The sequence below is a fragment of the Cupressus sempervirens genome, chromosome 7 (genome assembly GCF_028749045.1).
Source record: "Cupressus sempervirens isolate cs-2001-9-10 chromosome 7, ASM2874904v1, whole genome shotgun sequence".
NCBI lineage: Eukaryota > Viridiplantae > Streptophyta > Pinopsida > Cupressales > Cupressaceae > Cupressus > Cupressus sempervirens.
In genome coordinates this window covers 671,166,956-671,188,735 of record NC_143124.1, presented here as the reverse complement: position 1 = coordinate 671,188,735, position 21,780 = coordinate 671,166,956, and the positions used below count along the sequence as shown (strand labels likewise).

The 21,780-nt window shown below is 35.5% G+C and overlaps 1 protein-coding gene across 1 annotated transcript in view; it reads left to right on the top strand.

Moving 5' to 3' along the window:
* LOC149548451 (retinal-binding protein) overlaps window positions 1-21,780 on the top strand; it is a 103,117-nt gene that overhangs the window by 29,226 nt on the left and 52,111 nt on the right. The window contains exons 4-8 of the mRNA XM_089792519.1: window positions 8,877-9,033; window positions 9,127-9,205; window positions 9,731-9,771; window positions 9,953-10,069; window positions 10,271-10,354. Coding sequence (XP_089648645.1) covers window positions 8,877-9,033; window positions 9,127-9,205; window positions 9,731-9,771; window positions 9,953-10,069; window positions 10,271-10,354 — 478 coding nt within the window. The remainder of the gene's footprint in view (window positions 1-8,876; window positions 9,034-9,126; window positions 9,206-9,730; window positions 9,772-9,952; window positions 10,070-10,270; window positions 10,355-21,780) is intronic.

The window sequence follows — 21,780 nt, the reverse complement described above, 5'->3', positions numbered from 1 at the left end:
TGGTGAAACTTATACAAGGAAAAATGGTTGGACTTTCAGATTTTATCATTTTTATGCTTTTTGTGCACCATGCAAGCTGCACACAACTCTCTGAAATCTGACTAGGTTTTATATTTGAAAGTATTAATTGTGTGCGGCTTACAATAATTGGATGTTTTTGCATATATTTCATAAGACAAGGGTACACAAAATACGAATTATTTGATACTGAAAAAAAAGACTAACATTAGGTAAGTATTCAATTAAACTGCCAGGGTGTTTGATCAAGCTAGGCAGATGCTGTCCCTCTAGCACAATTATAAGGTGCATTGAGGTACCAGTCACACAAACAACAACAAGGGAAACGTTGAAAAGGAAATATAAATAAAAAACCTTATGTGCATGGGCTCCGCTAGCTTTTATTATTACGGGTTCCTTTCTTCCCTCCATTCTCAAATGCCATGTGAGCATCAGCTGTGGGTGTTGGGGCTTGAATAGGAAATCAGATCTTTTTCAGTTTAAAGACCATATTTAAAACCTGTTTGCACACATAGATCATAGAAGAGGCAATAGAACGGGTTCAAAAACACAAATCTGAATGCAGGAAACAAAGTTAAATTCAGCTATGGACTTCAAAAAGATGACGAAGTACAACTGGCACGAATTTTGAGAAAATTTTCCAACTGACCCCAGAAAAATCCAAAGACAACCCAAAATTCCTTGTGAAAAATCCAAATAGCATATGAAGTCGAAAGTCAAATTTTCTGGCACAAAAATCAAGGCACAAGAAATGAGGTTTTGAGACTGACTCAGTTGAGCTCTCAAAAAACCCACCAAGAATTTACAATTAGTATTTCAAACCAACATGAGAAATGAGAGTTTCAAATGAAATCCTGCCTATCTGAAGATGAGCAGAAAAAAGAGAGATGAAAATGGTGGATTAGTGCAAAACGAACTGTGAATAACTAGATGTCCTAGTCTTAGATGTAGTTGAAGGGCTAAATAACCCTCAAGCGGCTGTGAAAAATGTTATTTTTTAGTAAAAATGACTTAAAAATGTGAGCAGAGGCATTGAGTTTTAAAAACATGCCAAAAAGTGTCGCACAACTCAGAAAAGACCTTTGCTATGTGTAGAAAACTGCGAATGATCAAAAATAAGTTTCAATTGCTTACCACCTTCTCCAATTATTGCCTTGACCTTATTGGTTGCCAACAAAAGTGAGTTGCAATCTGTAGCAATCGACTGTGTAGGTTTGGTTGTCCTCTTCTTCTAAAATTCCCTCTCTTCTCTGCTCTCACTATTGCTGCCTCCTCCAAGGTTTCAACTTTTCACGGGATACAGTTACCAAGCGAGCTAATTGTTGCGATGACTACCATCTCTTCTTCCTCCATATTCCGACCAATGGCTTCGAGTTGAATCTGAATGTCCTTAATCTTTGTGAGATGCTCTTGTAAGGACATACATCCATCCATTATGATTGAGAACAATTGGCTTTGTAGAAAGAATGCTCAACTTTTGTCAAATGTCTCATGCAACACCTTTAGATGTTGCCTTGTGTCTGTTACAGACTTGCCTAAAGGGATCGAAAGCAACTGATCAACCGTGACAAAGCTTGAGAAGCATGACAACTTCTCGATTCCGATCATCGAACATGTCCATATCTGCTTGGATTGTGGTAGGACGAGTCTCTGTGTTCGAAACAATTGTCTCAAGGCGATGGTATTCAAAGATTGTCAGTATGGGCTCCTTCTAGGTGTTATAATTCTTGCCATTGAATCTCTGATTACCTTTCAACATTAAGTTGTTCAATTATGCCATCTTGCAGGTTACCCAATGCACAAAAAGCAAAACTATAGAAGAGGCAATGCATGGATTCAAAAACACAAATCCCAATGCAGGAAACAAAGGCAAATTCAAGTATAGACTTCAGCAAGATGGAGTATGGTTGGCTTGGATTCCACGATAATTTTCCACTGACCCAACAAAATCCATAAGACAACCCAAAAATCCTTGTAAAAAACCCAAAAAGAATCTGAAACCGAAAGTCAAATTTGCTGGCAGAAAAATTGAGGCACGGAAAATGAGGTGCCCAATTTTTTTGAGACTGACTCAGTTGAGCTCTCAAAAAACCCACCAAAAATTTACAATTAGTTTTCCAAACCAACATGAAAAATGAGAGTTTCAAATGAAACCCTAGCTGGCTAAAGATGAGCCAAAAAATTGTGATAAAAATGGCAAATTACTACATAACAAAATGTGAATAAGTAGATGCCCTAGCTGTTGTAGTTGAAAGTTGGAATGACCCTCAGGTGGTTGTGCCAAATGCCATTTTTTAGTAAAAAATGACTAAAAGACACAAGCAAAGGCGTTGAGTTTTTAAAACAACACCAGAAAGTGTCGTGTGGCTCAGAAAACCTTCACGGCGTGTAAAAACAAAGGGGCAGCAGCTGGACCAATGTTCGTGGCAGAGGCTGGTCATAGATTTTGCAGAAACCCGATAACAGAGGTTGCGTGAAGCAAAAAACATGTGTCAATAAATGCTGCTTGGGAAGCCAAATGCAGAGAAAGGCCACGAGTTTGGGAAAAAATTGGGCCCAAGAATATCTTTAAATCCCTAGTCCGGTTTGAGAAAATATTCACGATCCTGCAAAAAGAAAGACAACCCAGAAACTCTCTGCAAAAGAACATCATTTTTCAGAAGTCTTAAAAAATTCCAAAAATCAAAATTTTAGAAAAATGAGTTTTTTAAAATTTTTTTAATCTTCTTGTTCTGATACCATATTACACAAAGTAATTGGTAAAATATTTGATGACTAATAAATGTACAAAATAGAAAGTTTCAAATAAGAAACTAAAGAAGATCTTAGAAACGATATTATCTACAAAGAATTAAATATATTACATAATTGACCATTAAAGCAATAAAATAATAATATTCTAAACAATAACTGATATACTTTCAGTAAAGACTACATGTAACAATAATTAAACTATACAAGCCCCACAAAATAAATGTAGATAACATGAAAGACAACACATCTCAAACATATGGAGATCTAAGGCATGGTAGGATCATTTGAGAGGTGAACATTGTTATTCTTCATCACCCTCTTCAAAGTTGACCTATGTTGCTCATATGTGACTAATCAAATTTTCTTTTGACAAGAAGATTTATTTGCAAGCATTTTGGATTCAATCATGTGAAGTTTTTTAGCATCAACGTTGCGAATTAGACTCCGTGATCCATCATCAGGATGAAACAAAGCACAAGAGAGTATAAGGAGAAAAGAATAAAGTTGCAGACCCAAACAAGATGAAATAGGGAAAGAGGTAGGAAGATGGAAAGAAGAAAGACCACTGATGTGACAGAAAACTAATAAACAAACAAGAACAAAAAACAAAAACCAAATAAAAGCAACATCAAAAAATGAGAAAATATGAAAGGAAAAAGAAGAAACAAAATAGACAAGCAAAAACCGAGCTAGCCAAAAGAATATATATACACGAAAGCACACACATATAAATCAACCCCTATATAGAAGGATATATATAGATAAAAAACAAGTAGAAATTAAAAAGACAACTATATATACGTATGTATATGTATATATATATATATATATGTATATGTATGTGTGTGTGTGTCCATTATATTTTGTCTTTTTAATTTTTATTTATATGTATATATATGTATACATATATGTATATATATTTGCATAGATATATAGATATATATGCGCGTGTGTATATATATAGCAAGGAACACAACAAAAAAATAAGACAAAATAGGAAACAAATAGGAAGATAAATTCATATGTTATATTTATACATATATATATATACACACACACACATACATATATACATATATATTTTTTGATTGGTAAGAGGCCGAAGCCGAGATTAATTATTATGTATTATATTATTAGTATTTATCAAGTGCGATTGGGAGTAGATTCAAACTCAAGACCTCTTCGATAAGAGGCTCACAATTTACCATTGTGTTGTAGGCTCCTGCCTACATATATACACACACACACACACACATATATATCTATATTTATACATATACATATATATCTATATTAATACATACATATATATGTGTGTGTGTGTGTGTGTGTGTGTGTGTGTGTGTGTGTGCTATATATATACACACAAAATATATATATACACACACACACACACACACACACATATACATATATATGTATATACATAGCAAGAACACAACAAAAAAATAAGACAAAAAAATATGAAACAAATAGGAAGATAAATTCATGTATATATATGTGTGTATATTTATACATATATACGTATAAATACACACACACACACATAAAAACTAATGAAGTATCCAAACAAGTTAAATATAACCCACTAAATACTAACACTAACATCCACACATGAAAATGAAACAAAAGGAAAAGGAAAAATGAGGCAAAAAATATTAAGAAGTGAAATAAGAAAGAAAAAACACAATGAAAATAGATAATTTTCAAATAGGCATCACAGAGAGAGAGAGAGAGAGAGAGAGAGAGAGAGAGAGCCGAGGAGGAACCAAGAGAAACTAGGAGGAAAGAAAGGAACCGAAAAGGAAACATAAGAGGACTAGAAAGGAAAACCCCGATAAGAAGAAAAGGAAGGGAGAGCGACAAAGAGGTGGGGAAGTGATGCAGAGCCACACCTTGGAAAACTCAGGAGGAATCAGTCACTCAACTGAGTTGCTTCAAGGGGCATCTACAACCTTCAGGATCACACACGATATATTATAACCACCCATTGTAATTTGAACCAACTGTTCTTATCATTATTATTATTATGAAAACACAACCAGAGATACCTTAGACTCAACTCATAAGACTCCTATAACCATCCACTAGATTCAAAACTTTAAAAATAAACCCCTCCAAAAATTTCTTCTTGCTGCCTCCGGATAGACCTGCACTCAGACATGAATAACTTTCGAACCAGAAAAGATTTACTCAATCCAACCGTTGAGATTTGGCGTAACTAGGTTTCAAACAACATATAAATTTTTTAGAGAAATCCAACGGTTCAAACCCGAGATATTGACCACGCATCAGAGTACATTTTTCTGCAAAACATTGCTTCTTGCTGTCTCTAGATAGACCCATGAACAGACATGTATAACTTTTGAACCAGACAATATTTTCTCAATCCAACCGTTGATATTTTGCATAACTAGGTTTCAAACAACATATAAAAATTTGAGAGAAATCTAACGGTTCAAACCTGAGATATTGACCCCGCATCAGAGTACATTTTTCTGCAAACATACCAAATTCGACCCAAAACTAAAACTTTTTAATCTTCTGCAAATTATCAACTTGTTTCCAGTGAGAAGATAAGAAAAATCCGTTCAAAACTCAGACCATTGATAACTTGCACAAAGACAAAATAAAAAAAACATTCCATATCTCTCCAAATTCGATTCGTGTCTTACATAGCCGACTGGCTCACCCTTAAAACTGACTTTCTTTTTCCTATTAAAGGATGTGAAACGTTTTCTTCTTATTTTAGAAAAGAAGAATGTCTTCTATCCAAAAAAAGGATAAGAATCTGAAACGTTTTTTCTACCAATATTAGACAGTCGTTTTCTAAGTCAGGAATATTCCCAAAACTGCCTACTACCTATTATTGGATTCTAAAAATCATTAAACACTCCACCTACGAACTAAAAAAAAACTATTCTAATTTAAGATCCACACACCTGGTCCTAGGTGGCTATATCTGGAGAGCTTATCGAACTGCTACTCTAGGTATGCCACCACATGTAGGACGTTATTACAAACTTTAAAAACTAAAAGCATTTAAAACATAACATTAAATTCCCTATTACATTTTCAACAATGTTGCCTCCTATAGCGTTTCTCTTCTCTGCCACTGCAGCAGGAAGGACTAAGGGAGGCACCAAAACTAGAGAAGGCCTAACAAGAGAAGAACAATGAGAAGGCCAAATGAGACCAAAGAAAGCCAAGAAGAGAACTCTACAAGAGAAAGGAAGGAGAGGGGGAACTCGAGAAAGTGGGGGAGAGGAGCACAACCAGGGGAGAAGAAAAAGGAGAGGGGAAAGGACAAAGACTAGTGGAGGTGGGATAAAAGAGGATGCCATGAAGTGCTAACATTCCAACTGTCATCACGATTAAGGTTGGACAGGTGATTAGAGATTTCGATGGCTTCTAAAAGTTTCCTTTTGAAGAAATTATCTTCTTTACACAAGACGTGGGTGTTCTCAAGGCAAAAATAATGCTTAGTGGAAGAGGAGTGGTCAGCTAGAGCTGATTTGCTGGTCCACTCATTTTTGATGTCAGCACTATGTTATTTTAATTTTAGTTGGAATTGAGCGAGCAGTTTCCTCTATATAGGGAACGCCACATGAGCTTACTATCTTTTAGAGACCAGCATCGAGAAACAAGTCCCTACAGTCTTTTAGAGAAGGGATATGATTCTTCACCATAGAGAAAGGCTTGAATGAGTAGCGAAGACCTTTCTTGTGAAGAATCTTGGCTATCTTATGGGAAATGCCTTCAATGAAAGGGATGGAAGCACTGGGTTGGGGGGGGGGGGTCTTAGTTTGGATGGGCTTAACGCTAGAGAGAAGTTGAAACTTGGCTTGGTTGAAAGCTCTCGAAATCTGCTTATTAGAGTACCCATTCCAATTGAAAACTTGACGAAGATGGGCAAGCTCCTGACTAATGTTCTATTCATCACAAATGCAATAGGCTCTCATGGCCAGGGTCTTCAGAATGCCAACTTTTTGGCTAGGGTGGTGATGAAAAGAAGAGTAAATATAGAGGTCGATATGTGTCGCTTTTCGAAAAACACAACCAAGAGGGCCGTCTAGTTTCCTCACGAGAAGAATATCAAGAAATGTGATCTTGTTGTCTATTTCAACTTCCTTGGTGAAAGAGATGCTAGGAGCCATGCTATTAAGGTGGTCATGAAAATCTTCAAGGCTCTCAATTCCATGTGGCCAACTCACGTTGGTGTCATCTACATAACGTTTCCACCACTTTGGCTTAAGAGGAAAAGAAAAGAGGGCAACTTCTTCAAAGTGCTTTATGTAAAGGTTGGCAATGATGGGAGTGAGAGGTGAACCCATAGCCACCCCATCAATTTGCTGATAGATAACATACTGGAAAGAGAAAAGAGTAGAGCTAAGGCAAAGCTCGACGAGAGAGGCAACCTCATTATTAGATTTCCTCTTGACAATCTCAATGGCATCAGGAATGGGGACCTTTGTAAAGAGCGAGACTATGTCAAAGCTCACCAAGAGATTATGGTATCCCAACCTTTTGTCTTTGATAAAATCAACGAAGTGGGTAGAATCTTTGATGAAGGAATCAGACTTGCCTATTTAGAGGGTTGATCAAGCTAGCAAGGTGAGAAGCCAACTTGTAGGTGAGAGAGCTTATGGTGTCGACGATGGGTCTAAGAGGAATTCTCTCTTTGTGGATTTTCGGAAGACCATAGATTCTAGGAGTTACCTCTTTCATAGGTAACGAGCGCTTCTTGGTTTCAATTTCAAAGGAGGATGAGGATACCACCGACTTGACCTTTCTTAAAATCTTGGAGCATGGGTTATGGGCTTGCTCATGAAAACAATGGCATTACCTTAATCTTCTTTAGAAATTACCTGATCGTTGTTCCTCATTAAATTATTGAAAGCTTGAAGCTCAGACTTAGAAATGACCAAATCGTTGTTCCTCATTAAATTATTTAATCCCACAACGAATTATTGGTCGATGTTGTTGTTCATCGTGATTGCATGCTAGAGATTCCATCCATGGATCATATCATTTAATTTAGCTTGTTACATAGGGATTGACACCTCCTCCCAAAACAATAAAACTAAGTAGATATTGAACTTTAGAAAAAAACTAGAAAGAAGCAGCCAAAGTAATGCCTATTCTACTAGGCCCTCCTCCCATCTTAACTTGCAATCTCAATGATTTCCTTTAGACTCCCCTCTAAGTTAGTGAATTCCTGTGATTACTTTGTAACTGCCTTATCAAACCTAGTATAGGATATGTAGTAACTCTAGATCTTAAATAGGTGCATTGAATATGATTAATTTATTTGTTTCATAGATTAGTGCTCACAAAGTTTTTAGAGATTTTTTTTGTTTCGAAGCAGGGTTGTACTGTCAAATAGGGGCACAATGACAAGAAATATTGTAGGATTGTAGTCCTTGGAGTAAGTTTTTTGAAAAATATAGTTTGAAATAGATGTTATTTAAGTATAGCGTTTTTAGTGAACATAGAATTAAAAAATTAGAACCCAGACAAAATCTAAAAAACCACCAGCTCATTTCATCTTCAGATTTATAGCATTTGCTTGCTACAATTGGCAAAAAGTGAAAATTTTGGTTAAAATACTGTTCCATTTAGTCCAAAATGTGGGACATACTATTGTGAGATCATCCATTTAACTCAGAATCTGACCAAACTCTCTTTATTCATTTACTTCATTAGCTTTACTTTTGTTGGGAGGCTCTTTAAGCAAGTATCATTTTATCTATTATTAAGTAGGTTTTCCTCAGAGACTTCAAATTTTTGAAGTTAAATTCAAAGTCCAGGTTTCTCACATCCAATAAGGTCTAGGAATTTCTTTTTTTACATTTTCTTAGTGGTCATATTATATTTTATCATCTTTGATCGGTATTGTATTCTTATTAGAGGTCTTGTGTCTAAAAATTGTTTTGTTTTCTTTGATAACTCAAAAGTGGCTGTTCCTATGTCTTGAAATTCTAGATGTTGAGGTAGGATTTTGTATAGGATAATGGAAATTATTATATGAAACCTTTCTTTAAAACTGGAGGGTCAAAATTCTGTTAGTTTTTGATTATTCAACCAAGTGTTGTTACTTGCAGTTGTGACGTACATGCCACAGGATTTCCGAGGTACACTTCTTAAGCAACAGCGTGAGCGTTCAGAAAGAAAGCGACAAGCAGAAGTTGAGGCTGTTGTTAATTCAGGAGGAAGCATCCATGACAAATATGGTCTCTTGTGGAAGCAGCAGATGGATAGGTAGATTTTGAAGACTTGTTTCGCTACATTTCTCTATTGTATGATAGGCTGTGCTTTTTTACTAGAAGCATTTTCTTATCTGGGGCTTTTCAGGCGAAAACAACTTGCTCAACTTGGCTCTGCAACGGGGGTTTACAAAACCATTGTAAAGTATCTTGTTGGAGTACCAGAGGTATCATGCTACTGGAGATATTTCTGCCAGATATGTCTGGTTTATGCTATGCATTATACTAGATACAGATATAAGACCTTTTATTTAACTTAGTCTGTTAGAGGCTCTTATACTTGGATTTTCTCTACGTGCCATTTGTTGGATTCTTAAGAGACATTTTCAAGGTTGTAAACGAGAATTGCAGTTCGTGGATGATTTTATGCTATATTTAGTAGCTGCATGAAGTCTGTGGATTGAGTTTAGTTCAAAAATCAAGACAATTTGCATCCAACAATTTGGTTAAAATGAATTATGACACTGTACACTGTTTTTTTCCTTTTTAGGCAGTGTTCATATTTATTTTAAAATTATGAGACATTTTATAAGAACAATGTGGGAAAAACATTCTATGAATCTTCTGCAATGATGCTTACTTGATTGCAAGTTGTCTGTCATTTGGATGTTTGTGACCATTACTAGATTAGAAGTAAGTTTTGATATATATGTTTGATGAATTTAAAATTTTAATCTCTGAACTATGTGCAGGTACTTTTGGACTTTGTTCGAAAGGTGAATGACCACCATGGGTAAGTAGCATATTTTTCTGGACAGATTAATATTTGTTGACTTTCGATTGTTCAATCAAAATGCGTGTCATGTCATTTTAAATACAACATGAAGTCTCTCCTTCTAAGATTACTGTACACTCAAGATTTTCTTATGCTTACTTTCATGTAAGTGCTTTGGTGTTATGTTATAATATTTCAGGCCAATGGAAGAGCAACGGCTTCGATATGGACCTCCACTTTACCAACTCACCAGAATGGCTTTTAGTATCCAACTCTTTTTGAAGCTGTGGTGGAGATATTTCGATGAATGTGAATTGTAATGACTTCCTTCTTCCCTTCACCTTATGATTAAGTTTCACATCTTAGTTGTTTTCCTTAGGAGTATAGATTTTGCTGTGAACTTAAATACAAGTGGTGAACTCATTTGACTAAAAAACGGGACTGAATATGTTCTTGGAATGTGAGATGAAATGTTTTAATATCATTCTAATGTTTATTTTTTATTTTTTCTAAATAGGCCAAAGGATGATCTTCTTTCTCTTCTGGAGCAGTCCATACTGGTGTACTGTTCTGAATTCAAACGGTTTCTCATTTTTATTGGGTATATTTTGGTGACCATACTCTATATAATTCTAAAAACATGAAAATTGTAATTCAAAAATATAAGAAATATTTTTGTAGAAATCCAGAACTTCTGAGATTTAGAATTTAAAAATGTGAAGGGTTGTTAAAATTCTGAGTTTAATGAGATTGTCTTTGTTATCAACTACTGGACATGGTGTGCAATATTTTTCTACAGCATATAATTGCTAACAATTAGAAGCAAGTATATCCATATCAGTTCAGTCCAATTCAGATCTTTTTATAGACAGTGTTTACATTAATTAATAGACTTTCTTCTGCAAAATGATTAGCACAGTTTCTGAATTTATTCACCACCACACGTATTTTTTTTTCTCAGCAAATTATAGATGCTTTCCTTCCTTTCCCAACCATTTCGAGTCATCAAAGCCCCTAAAACTGATCATCTTTTGGGTTTCCTCACACTGAGGATGCCATTGCATTGCCCAATATAGCTTGAGCAAGAATGTAGTTTGTGATAGAAAAAGTGTTGTAAGTTTGCTGATATATTGAGCACCTACTTGGGCCAAAAAACTATCCACTGAGGGGAAAAATACACCCACTGGAATTTTACTGGTTAATCTCTCATTGATGACTAGTAGATAGCTCACTGAATCAGAATAGGGGATTTAGACAGATATGTGCATACAACAAATTTCGATTGAGGCGGGGGGAGGGCCAGTGGGGGGTGCATTTAGGGTATTTAGTATTTTTGTACAAAAAAACAAAACTCATGCCACATGTTATGCACATGCTTAACAAAACTGCCATAAATATTACAAGTTTGAAATAAAGTATGCTGATTCAATACCAATCTTCAAGCTTGAATGTCATGTTGGATATTCATTGTTCAGTATTAAATTATCAATACAATAACTGGTCTGTGTAATTGGTAGTTAAGAGTCATCTTTAGTGGAACTCATAAGATGATAAATCTAGGAGCTAGTTTAGATGAAGCTACATCACAAGCTTCATATTTGCCATTGAGTTGCAATTTGGTGAGCTTACGAATTCTTTAGTCTATCAAATTTAAATAATATGAATTTACAATCTTATATTCGTAACACATATAAATTTTAAATATAATATGTTAACTCTCAATTATCAAATTTCAAAACTTAATATAGCTGGTGCTAATAGCAATCAATCAAATAGTAATAATAACAAGAAACTTACACTATGAAAGATTATGTGTTTTTTGTTTTTTCAAATTTTAAAAATGCGAAATTAAAAACGTTCAAGAAACAAAAAATGCAATAATATCATAATAATGTGAATATGAAATATAAATATGATATTTATTGTTTACAAATGAAAATATACCTTTCAGTGGTTCAATGATTAGTAAAAATAAGAAAATTTGTGTTGTTTAAAACAAATATAGCTTGGCATTTTCAACATTGTCTAGTTGAAGACACTTATTGCAGCTTATGAGATTCTTTAGCACTTAGCAGAAGCTCTTGCTGATTAAAAATTACTATTAGGCTTAAAATAGAAGAAATGCAAGTGTTTATGCAACGATATCATAGTATTTAATGGAAACTAATGAAACCTTAATGTTTTATTCAACAATCATTTGAAATTGTTTTGAAATTACATTGTTATAGTTAATATCTCAGGTACATGTAAGCATGATTCCAACTGAATCTAGATGAAAGTTTCCATCCCTTGTCCAACCTGATAGATTAAAACTTGTTTAGATGCCAATATATAGTATAATTGGAAACATCTATTTTTTTTGCGAATTCGGTAACATAGGCAAGAGATTAATAGAATTCTTTTTCTTATGGTTTTTGAAAAAGATGGTTGTTATGTGGACCTGTTGGTGCCATTAACTGGTTGCCTGAATATTTATATAGAGTAGCTATCTTCAATGTTCAAGTCTTTCAGATCAGTGGCCGACAAATAGCAGACTAAGTATTGTTCTCCTCTGCACATTAGGTTCTGCTAGACCTAGCAGGGTAATCCTTACTACAATATCTACAAATGATAGCCCTTGTGTAGAAAAGGTTCTCTCAAATTCTATGTAGATCTGTATGGTGGTTACAAGATTTACTAGATCCCCATTAAGCCTTCGTTACAGTATTTTGAGAACATGTATAAACTTCAAATAACAAAAATATTGAAATAGTTATGTTTTAGGGTTTTGAATCTAAACTTAAGACCAAAAAATCCATGTTCGACACTTATTTTGGGGTTGTAGAGTCAATTTATACCATGCAAATCCCTTTTTCTAACATCAAAACTTCAAGCTCAGAGGACTCAAGGTATCATGACTGCCTTACGATGACATTTCCAAGATAGGGTATTTCTTGCAACTCTTCTTAACAATCTCCGAATGCAACACAGCCCTCCATATCTTTTTCAAGGTATGTTTAATCTTACATGAATAGGAGCAAGGTATGTTTGATCTTACATGAATAGAAGCAACAAATAAGATACACAATATAGAAAATTTATATAGCTAAACATAGAAACCCTTGATTTATTTATCTGAAAATAATGTGCATACTCTTAATGAGGAAGCTGCAGAGAACACAGAAGTGTTTTTAACTTTTTGCATTATTTGATCTGAACTGAAAACATGTCATACAGACATTTTCAGTTTTGCAGTACAATATTCATTTCTCAACTGAATACCTTGAAGATCCAAAGATCTTGAATCCTTTTTCAATATCACGAGTCCCACATAGAAATGCTAAACATGTCGGTCTAAAAATGTTAACAACATTAATCCGGCTATAACTCTAACAAACATCAATTATTCTGTAGTTTGACATTTCATCAAACATTGGTAAGCTATCTCAATACCACGGAAATGGATCCAACTGGCTCACACCTTGACAATGCTATGCTAAATGAATTCCAGATATTTAATGAATGCAAATTTCGCAGTTCCTGACTTACCTCACTTAGATAATTAGAAGATCAAGCAATTATCTTCAAACAAATCAGATTGCAAAAAAACATTTGATGATTATATCTTAGACAGAATGAAACACAAAGTGGATTTCCTTGATCAGAACTAGCAGTTACTTTCAAAGAAATTTTTTGAGCATCATTCTATAGTAGTTAAATTCAGAGATGAACCTGTACCTTCCAGCAGATGTTAGATCATTGATGCCAGCAATGTGATCAATAGCATTCTTCAAAATATGAAATGCTGTCCTTGGATTGTCCTATGCAGCTTTTAATTCTCCACATGCAGGCCTATAAATTAATTAGCTGACCCCCAGAAATGGGTCGCAGACATCTAATGGCCAAATACTGGCCTTGAATGTTGATCTTGGGTCACAATAAGGGACACAGAAGCCTCTATTTGTAGTGCAGGTGCCTGAATAAGGGAACACAGGCCCTAATTAAGGTGACGCAGGCCTGGAAAGATGAAATGCAGGCCTTAATAGATGAAACACAGGCCTCCAGTCTGTAACCGCAACTCTTAGGATGTTCTAATGCTGCCACAGATGAAATGGCAGCCTTGAAATGCAAACCAATTCTCTCCAATCAGAATGACTGGTCTTAATATTTCAAATATGCAACCAAATCTCTTACCAAACCAGACGAGTTTCTCCAGCAGTAAACAACTTCTCAAATACAGTGTAAACAATAGAGAAGTAATAGCAGACTTGCACAATTCTCAGCACCAATGATATTCTCTAAAGCAATAGTATAGAAATGGAGATAATTCAATTGGAATAATTCTCAGACTTAACCATAACCTCAACTGTGGAAAAACGCAATCAGCTTCAAACCCTTATACTTCAGCAAGGGCACAGGTAGCAATCTCAAAAACATCACAAATACAACAAAAGAAAATAATTAATCAAATGCTTTTCTCATCAAATGGGCTCATATTTATAACCCCCATAGGCACAAAGTTTCCCAAATGCAACTTCACTTAAGGAGCTTCACCAACACAACATCATTTTATAACATTATTATAATAAAGTGCTATTATAGTAACGAAACTTTAATAAATAATTAATAGATATGAACTCTTGCAATAAACATCCCCATCCGATGCAGGTGACGACCAAATGCCAGTGCCACCATCTGCACTGCCAAATATGGCAATTGCCTGAATTTGACTTACTAAAAATAGTAAGCCCACAATTGAGACCTCCAAATCACCCTGTCAGCTCATGAGGGTTAGTATAATGAACTGACTCAATCCACTACAGGAGCTTGGCAAAAATGGGGACATTACAAATTGTTACGAGGTTTCAAGTGCTAAGCCCCTTAGTCCTTGGCTCGAAGCCAAAGAGGTCTCAGGCACAAGTGGACCCGTATCGGGTTCCTAAATCGTTTGTGGTGGCCTTTGTTGGTTGGTAGCTCGCAGACCTCGTGCCTTCGCTGGGCTGCCTTGCAGGTCTGAACCCTTCATAAAAGAAAATAGGAGACGAGAGTACTTGGAGAATCTAGAGGTTGGTATTAGTATTGTATGCTTTTTTTTCAAAATAGGAGACAAGGGTACATGGAGTTGATATAATTTAATAATTTATAGGAAATCTGAAAATAATGGTGGACTGTAACTATAATTTAATGATACTTAGTGATTGTAACACCAAAGTCTCCTACCAACATTGAAATCCCCTCTCATTTTCCTTGTTATAGATGCACTTAAATTCTTAAACATCGAAATGGTGTCCAAAACCATGAGATCTTTCACCACTAAACGAGCAAAGTCTCTAGTACAAGAGACATGTCCCAAGGGGTCAGTGACACATCTAGACACATTGTGTGCAACAACGATATATATATATATATATATATATATATATATATATATATATATATATATATATACCAAGGAGTAGGTTCCCCTTTACTGATATCAAAGAAGAGGATTACATCTGAGTATGAAACAGAATATGATTGCTACAACTTCTTCTTGGAGCCTTACACTTTGTGCAGGACTTAAAAAAACATTATGAAACCTAACTAAATATGTATACATGTCCATTTGGTGTTGTATGACTGCCACATGAAGATTCTCAACAATTCCTTCCAGTTAATCATTGTTCTTCATGGCCTCAATATAGTGGTGTCCCTGATGAAGCTTGTTCCGGGTCTCATTGACACATTTGAGAGCCTCAAGGGACTCATCCCAAGGCTATGGGTGCACTACCTAGAAAATGGCACAGTGGGTGGACCATATCATTAGTTTTGCACAATATTGTGTACACAAACTGTAACAACAGTTGAGCGTTATGAAAACGTGCCTGCTCCATGAACTTCCTTCCTATGATGTCTTGGGTAACTCCTTCCTCAATGTCTCTTGAGAAGGAGAACACTTACTAAAGCTGATTGTCAATACCCTTTTGCTTGCAATTGCATATTATTCGCACTGCGGAGAGGAAATCATTTTGAACTCTCAAACTTGTTGTTGAGCTTGCCGTTATCACATTGTTTGGCCAGGCTTGAGAGAGAAATTTCTCAGCCATCTTACCTCCTTTAAACTTTGAGATCGTCCCATCTCACCTCATCCTCTGCCATTGGAATATCACCTCTATCTTCCTCAAGTACGTCCCGCATAGAATTCTACGATTCAGATCTAATGTTATGACAAAGTCTGTCTCATGAATCGCTATATTTGACAGAAAATTGACGACAGTGTTTGCCTCCCGATATACATGCTGTATGGAATAGTAGTTTAAGTCATTCAAAATCTGCCTTACAGCTGTACCTTCCATCTAATTGCTTTATTTGCTATTATTATGTTAACAATAATAAGCTAGTCTCCCTTGATTTGGATTTCTTTGATGTTCTCCATCCAGCACCATTTGTCAACATCATATAGAGCACAAAATTCAGCCTCGTTATTGCTCGCATCTGTGGCCTTAATGGTCTCTAGCCAAACTGCCTGACCACTATGGTTTCAGATTATTTATATCTACATGCAAATATATATAGCTATATGAACAACAGACTGCCGACACTGAAATTTTGGATATCTTTGCCATCTCTAGAAATTTGTCTTGACATCTTGTCTTGGAAACTTGGGGTAACACTTTGTTTCTGATTAAATCAACCACTGAATTCAAGATGACTATAGCATAAAAAGGCACATATATTATATTTAGGTACCCAGGGTTTCTCAATTTCATTATTTTGCTTAGCTTTGTTGAGTTGTGAAACTTGAGTGTTTTTTAAGTTTTCAAGTTTTTTCCAAATAAAAAATTTCTGGTCCGCCAAGTCCAACTCAATTTTGAGTATGCAAGCTATGAGTTTCTTAACATCATCGAAGGTAAATAGTTCATCCAACACTTATGGAGATGTTGTCTGTTGAATTGAGTTTACAGGGTCAATTTCTTTGATACTGTCTCCAATCTTAGAAACTTCTATGCCCACACCCTTATAATTAAATAAACTCTTATAAAAAATTTGAAAGGAATTTCAGATTTTCAATTAGGAAAACATTATTTGCCAAAGAGCCATCAATATACTCTCTGAAATGCTGGACCCTAAAAATATTAAATTTCTTTTTTGACTCTTTGTCATCCCGCTTGAGCGAGCTAAGCCTAGATCCCAAGCTAGCACCTTAAGCTCTAGCTATGTGATCACATCCGAGGACTTGCTTCGTTAAAACAACTTTGCTCTGCAGAATGTATTCTTTGGGACACACTGAAACTTCTGCTCAAGTGAAATAAGACCCCTTTGAATATTCCTAAAAAAACTGACCACTTTTTGGCCCAATCTTTCACATTAACCTGCAAACATTTCTGTGCAACAGAAATAGATTTAGATCAGATGAAAATACAGGACTGCCCTCTATCTGAGTCTTGACAAATATTCTAAAGATAAAGAGAACCTTTAAGAAAGAATCAACTCTCACATGGGAGGTGTTAAGCTTGAAAAGACCTTGAAAGGAAGATTAAAGATGATAGGAGCAGATGAGGGAAATAAGGAAATTTCAATGGGAGGGTGAGTAAAAAGGCCCAAGGGTGAAGGAGAAATACTACATTGTTATCCAAACTGAGGGTGGTGACAAAAAAAGGGCTGTCTAAATGCAACTTGTTGAGCCTAGGAAAAAGCCTTTTAATACCCTATGTACATATTGGTCCAAGTGAGCCAAAGTTTCATTTTTATGCCTCCACAACTGGATCAATCAAATTTGTTCTTTTAAAATTAGCCCAAAAGAAGAGCTCATTACCTTTCCAATCATATTTACTACCACCACTTTTATTATCATTATTTCAATCATATTTACATCACCTCCCAAAACCCAAGGCACATTGGAGAGATCGGAAGATAATTGACTCCATAGAATAGAACATTCTTTGTAGTCAGTGGGGGCATAAACAAACCAAAGGCTAAATTTACAACCTTTCTCAAATGGAACAAGTCAAGTAGGTCTAGGATGGGGAGGAGAATCATCGTCAATATAGAGTTAGCAAACTCACTGCTAATGAGAACAACAAAAGCATCTCTGCCCTTAAAATGATCAGAGGAAAAATGTGTTTGACCAAAAAGGTTCAAGTGAGCAATCGAGGCTGAGACCTACAACTTCTCCTCTTATAAAAGTCAATATCAAGCCTAGACTTATAGAATAACTTATCCTCAAACCTCCTATACTGGTTTTCTAGTCCCTTATATTTCAGTCGATAATCTTCATAAGAAATGGTGGTAAGAAGAGAACCATTCAAGAGGGGGAGACTACCCTCCTCTACAAAGCCTTTGAAAACTAGGTATCTCATTATATACATGAAAAGAAGTGAACAGTAGGTATCATTTTGTATACATTCCACATCACAGGTCATAGGATTGCGGCCTTTGTTTTCTTGTCAATCTCTATATATCTAGGTCATTTAGTAGAAGACCCTTTCACACAATCTTTAATAGAGTTCACATTATGGGTTTTCTGATTATTGGTGACTAAAAGGTATACCCACCTTTCTTACTGCTCCTCAAAGTCTTTTGCCTCTTCTTTTCTACTTCTGTTATGACTCACGGTTTGTTGGGGTCTTGGCCCTCCTTGGCTTTATCGGGATTGAGGTTGATGCCCTTCACCATTTCCTCCCTTCTAGATGGGAACTGAACAGATGCATCATTTCCGACATCTATAGGCAGTTCATTCATACTATTAGAATAGTTTTAACTTTTTATTCTAGAATCTCAGTTAATGGTCATTTAGGCTTTATTTTCAACTGTCTTAATATGTTCTATGTTTATACATCTTTATTTAGACAACTCTGCTTTTTACTTAACGCTTTTTATAATATTTGCAAATCGTAGTTATTTGTGTGATTTGTTAATACAATTATTTCATTTTTTTGTTTCATGGTATCAGAGCAGTGAATTTTTTCGCCAAATTTTTGTGAGAAATTCAAAATGCAGTCTACTTCAGACCCGAGCTAGGGTTTACAACAAAATTGTGGGAGTTTCTCCTTAAGAAATCACGTCTATTTGTTTGGAAAAAAATTTATACTTTTTCAAGGGAAAATTCTGTGAAAGCTTTTTTTTAGAATCGTGCAGTTTTCTTCTGCTTCGTTTTCTACGATAAATGCAGTTTTACTAGTTGCTATGATCTTTTTTTACCTATCCTGACCCTCACCTTTCTCTAATTGCATTCTTTCCACTGCAAAATAAAAACACAACTAAAAATGGTAGTTGAAATATGATTTTCTCACCTTTGCTGGCTCGCAAATTTTTTCCCAGGTTGTGCCCACGTGAGGCGATTTTGTTGTGTTTTAAAACAGACAGATTTTCATTGCAACTTTCATGTTTTTTCTGTCTATGAAACAAAAAAATCTTGATGTTTCTGCTGTTGTCTGCGTTTTTAAGCCATGATTTTTTGTGATTTTCAACTGTGTTTTTTTGTGAATGACAAGGTTTTAAGCCTGCAATTTGGCGCCTGATTTGGGTTTTTTCTCAGCATCGTTTCGTTTTGCAGAAATATTGTTTTAAACCCTATCCTTTAACTCTTAGGGGTTTTTGGGCTTTTTGGAAATAGGGATCTTAACCCTTGAACCTGACTAGGGCTGTTCTGGATTTTCCAAAACCAAAATAGTTTTTTTTTTTTTTTTCTTTTCTTTTTCTTTTTCTAATGATTTTTAAAAAAAAATTTCATCATGTTTGATTTTTTTTCTTCTAGTTTTTTCAGTGTGTTTCATTTGGGAGTTGTGCGACATTTGCCTTGACTTTTTTGTCTTTACATGGTTGACCAACAACCTCAGTTTTATTGATGTCATCTTTGACCAACATTATGTTGGGGGAAAATCAATGGTTCAATGGCTGCAATTACAACACCTAGAAGTAGTGTATGATGATGACATTTAGATATTGTAGTCTGGATGAGATAGTTCTAGGTAAGGAGATATTTCCTACTCAAACTCAGCTAGATCAGGACAAATGGGATGGACGTAATTGGGAAGCTGTCATGCTGATCAAAATTTTAGTTACAGATGATGACCTCCAATAGGTGCCTTACGACAAAATAACTAAAGAGATTTGAGAAATCTTGAAGGATCTTCATGAGACGTTTGATAAGAGCTGAGCTTTTTTCTGAAAAATTGGTTGTTTTCTATCATGATGGATGAGAAGATGTCTCTCCGGGCACATCTTACGAATATCAAGGACATTCGTGACTAACTTGAGGTGATTGGCCGCAAGATGGAGGAAGAAGATATGGCAGTGATCATGCTGAAAAGTATGCCTCGATTCGACGACCATTTCATAAGACAATCAATATCACTTTTACTAGTGTTGCTTTTGTTGGAAGCATGAATGGTGATGATATTCCTATGGGGCAGTATTGTAGAAACATGATTAGATCATTATTATGATGATATGTTACATTCATGATTGTGTTTGTCATTGATGTTAACATAGCAGTTTTCTGTGGTATCCGACAAAAGAACAGCCGTAAAAATCATGTTTGTACGGACAAATTGTTGAGTATTTTCACTAGCGAGGTTATTGAGAGATACTACTAAGTGTCTAGTATACACAGCTAACCTCGGATGCAAAAGATATCAAGTCTAGAAGTAGTTATGCAAGTTTTGGTGAAGATTGTTCTGAGATAGAGTCTATAGAAGCATGTTCTAGTAAACTTGTTATATCTCTTAGTAGAGTTGTTATTCTGAGAAGCAAGGTTAAAGGCATGTTGAAGACATGTTGGAGATGACATGGCTAGGCTCGCTCGTCATAATATTACACGTACGGAAAGTTATTCAAGTTACAAGTCAACAGATTAATGTTATCGCTATGTAAAACGTGTTCTTAATGAGGTCCTATAATAATTAATTGAGAAGGTGTAATAGCCGACTCAAGGGATTTTTTTTTTGGATTCGGTATAAAGGAAGGACATTTTCCTTTGTTATACAAGCAAGTACAAAGAGCGGAAAAGAGGAGAAAAGATATGAACACTGAGTAATTAGGTTGATATGTGAAGATAAGCAGAGCAGAGCGAAGTTGGAGAAAACTTCGTTGCCGAGGTTTTATTTTGAGATTTGAGGTTTGGTATTTGGATCTAAGGTTTGTGACCTGGTATACAAGGTTTGACAGTGATTGGTTCGGTTGACAGGATAGAGGAAAGAGGATAAAGCACAGTACGAACAATTATTCTGCAAGGAATAATTGATAGATCAGCTGGACAGTGAAGTTCAGTGGTCTTGCCACAGAAGTTGTTTGGATAGTGGGTCCTTCTGTCTTCTTCAACTCTTAACAGGGTTGGAATCTCCTAACAGGGACTCATATGTACTAAATGTTGTAACAGAGTCCTAACAAGGTCTATCCTCTAACAAGGAATATTTATATTAGTACATCATCTTGTGGGTACCATCCCCACTGGGGTTTTCCCCTTGATCAAGGGTTTCCCTAGTTAACAAATTTGGTGTAATTGTGTATGTGCATTTTGTTATGTTTGCTGTTTACTTTGATTGAATGGTTACGATTAATTAAGGTTAATAAGTGTTTTAAATGGATAACTGATTCACCCCCCCCATCAGTTATCTTGGTGGACTATTATTTTTAACAACTTTGACATTTTTTGATCTCTATAACAAGCTTTTGCAGTGGGATAGGTGGAAGCAATGCTAGTTCTTTCTCATATGGCCAATATTCATATTATATTTTAGCTCGAGACATATTTAGAAGCTCAAAGAGTATCATAACAAGAACAAGCTATGGTAATTGAACATTAGTCTCTTGAAAAACAATACTTGGGTGTTGTTTGATCTTTTAACACACTTGATAAGTACAAGGCACAATTAGTAGCTAAAGGATTTTCAAAGGATGGATCAACAATGATGAGACATTTGCTCCCACTGCCAAAATGAGTACCATTCGTCTTGTCCTTGCCCTTTCAACTTAGTTTGGATGGTGAATCCATCAAATTGATGTCAAGAGTGCTTTTCTCAATAGCGATTTGTAGGAAGAAGTCTACATGACTCTGCCTCATGGTTT